Here is a 2676-nt window from a genome sequence, read left to right on the forward strand (position 1 = left end):
AAGCTTCAGATGTCTGGCATCGCGCTACTTTAATTGTAATTTCGGAGTGGCTGTCATTGGAATCAAAGGTCCAGGTCTCTTCGAAATCTGCGCTGGAGCCAGCGTCCTTGGCAGTCTTGGTGTGCCATGAGTGGAAGGTACCGTAGTGGCATTCAACGTACAAGTCCGACTTGTTGAACAGACCAGTGTGGCCCTGGAAACCAGCAGCAGAATGTACCGTAACAGAAACCTTCATTCCGAATTAAACTTTATGACGTGAAATCGATTTGGCAAGGACCAAGTAGACAGAACGATGCGGCCACACACAATTCGCGGTCTTTGAGCTTTCCAATAGGCTATTTTCGGGGAGTCTCGTAGTCTTTGACAAGTGAGGCAGTCTGTTACGAACTTGGTGGCATCTTGGTGTAGGTACGGCCAGTTGAACATAGTGGACTTCGTGCGCTTATCTCCTGGTTGTAAGAAGGGCGGGAGTTGATGGCAATCGGAAATTTTACGGAGGTTAGGAGGTACGTAAATTCCTCCTCTGTAGTAGACAACGTTATCCACGGTATGAACTCCTCGATCATGTGGGGTCTCGGAAGAGGCTTGAGTTTGTAATGCTTTCTTAAGAGTGACTTGTAAGGCATCTTCTTCGAACGGGGCCGTAGTCTCGAACGAAGTCTGGGTCATGTGCATGTCTTGAAATATAGTCAGCGACGTAATTTTCAGATGAGAAGTAAAGCCCAACGTGCGAGTTTACAGTTCAGTTCTGTTGTAGCAATGGCTGTAGCCAGCGGTCGATAGTACGAAGTTCGTTATACTTAGCTACTGGAGAAGCACTGGCGCGTGACAGTATCCGGATGACCAACGCAGCCTCTGCGCTGGGATATCGTTTCTGTTGAGGCTTTCGTGGAGAGACCGCCAGGTAAAGCCACCCCCTAAAAAACCTTTGCAGCAAGTCGTGGTGGCGCGGGTGCCCAATGGAGGAGCGACCGAACATTAGGACCAACCAAAAGCCCACTCCCGATTGGCTCGCCAGCAGGTGTTCGCTGTTAGTGCTGAGAGTGGATGGTGAGCGAGTCACTCTCGGCGGCCCGCCAGCGCGGAGGAGGATGAGACGGCCATGATTACTCCAGTGATTACTCACAGTGTCACTGTTCCCGACGCGTGAGACGTAGCCAGAGACGCAACCAAGTTAATTATTTTTGCACGAACAAAAACCGAACTGCTAACACCACTTATTTGAGGTTGTCTATACGATCACACATCGTCGCCGTACGTTATCTTCCCAGGGTAGGTCGCTCTGCAGGGTAGGGTAGTGAAAGGTCGGTCGGCTCAGCCGGTCACACTTGGCCAAACGTTTGTGTAAGAATCCCTCGATCTCTTCACGTAGTGGCATCGCTCCTCAGGGTTCAAAACGGTTACCAATTCGTTGCCAATAACCTGCAAGCTCGTTCCTGTACTCACTGGCCGTTTTAGTATAACGGTTGAGGCAGTGAAATAGACAGCGCTTTGGGGAGTAGCCTGGTGTTCGAATCAAAGAGTAGCTTTCTTTCATATCCTTAGCAGTGACAAAGAAGTCTGTAACCCAGCCACAGGCTATGTCCTTCTCCTACGGACTCACCGCCAGGGCAACAAATCGACCTTCAACACATCGACAGCCGTCCTTGGGTAGCTGACAAACGTTGTAATTGCCGGAACAAGCTGGGTCTACATAATGTAAACCGAAGGATAATCCTAGCTCGTTGTGTAGCTCTTGCTGCGTGGTGTTGGACAGGTCGGCATGTATCCATTGGGCTGCAAATAATCCACGGGTCAGGGTAAGGAGGAACCCCTCCCCCAGCCCCGTTTCGTTTAGGTCTGTGTTGTTTGTGATGAGGCAACGGGAGGGCTTCAGGTGACGGGTGACCGCCTCCCAGACTCTCGCGAGGTCGTACTTGAACGGATGGTTGAAGTAATGACAACTCAGGTCTTCGCCGGGGTCGTCAACGCAAACCACCTTACCGCCCCAGAAACAGCTGTTCCAGTCCAACGTCTCCCAGGCACCCGCCGCGGCGTCCACCATCGTCGCGTTCTTCTTGTTATCGTATATGCCCTTACATGTTTCAGAGGGTATTCTCAGCGACGCCAACTCGTGTGCAGACATTGTGCCAGCCCTGGACTCGGTCGCCACGGGTTTGCAATGAACGACCAAATCCGACTCGGATCAGACCTTACAATCGCAAGACACAGCATACCTGTACCGTTCGGCATCTGACAAGCGAGAGAATTGGGCATCGCACAACGATGTGTAGTTGTGCGTCGTGGCCTCAGTAAACGGAGTATGGTTTTTTATCAGGGCCTCGCTTGGAGCATCGCCGTAAATTAGCCCCTTAGACGCAGTAGAGCTGGACATTGGCCTCTCAGACGGAGTATATGTAGAGGCTGAAAGAGGATCGATGATTCCCGACGACTTTGAATCTGGGCTTATCAAACTGCCAGCTTGTGGTCTACAGAGGTGTAACACCACCCCTCCTAAGACCGCACCACTCACACCCGCAGCGCACGCAATACCAAGGCCTTTGAGAAACTTCGGCCGTCGCCAGAAGCTTCCAGTTTCTTCGCGAATGGCCTGACCCTCGACCTCAATACAATACGCGGGGGGGCGGAATCCTGAATTGCAGCGCTCCACTTCGGATATTGCTCCGAGAGCCGTTT

General features: G+C 51.8%; 2 protein-coding genes across 2 annotated transcripts; both read right to left on the bottom strand.

Annotated features, from left to right (window-relative positions):
• Positions 1–231: 231 nt before the first annotated feature.
• Positions 232–675, bottom strand: GNI_099550 (hypothetical protein; the record flags this gene model as incomplete). Its single annotated transcript, XM_011132807.1, has 1 exon — positions 232–675. The coding sequence occupies one exon, from the start codon at positions 673–675 to the stop codon at positions 232–234; it is 444 nt and encodes a 147-aa protein (XP_011131109.1).
• Positions 676–1603: 928 nt separating this feature from the next.
• On the bottom strand, positions 1604–2125 carry GNI_099560 (hypothetical protein; the record flags this gene model as incomplete). The annotated part of the gene is made up of 1 exon (XM_011132808.1): positions 1604–2125. A coding segment is annotated over one exon (522 nt), but the record flags the coding sequence as incomplete, so codon positions are not given.
• Between the last annotated feature and the right edge of the window lie 551 nt (positions 2126–2676).

The sequence above is a fragment of the Gregarina niphandrodes genome (genome assembly GCF_000223845.1).
Source record: "Gregarina niphandrodes unplaced genomic scaffold scaffold00020, whole genome shotgun sequence".
In the NCBI taxonomy this organism is placed as follows: domain Eukaryota; phylum Apicomplexa; class Conoidasida; order Eugregarinorida; family Gregarinidae; genus Gregarina; species Gregarina niphandrodes.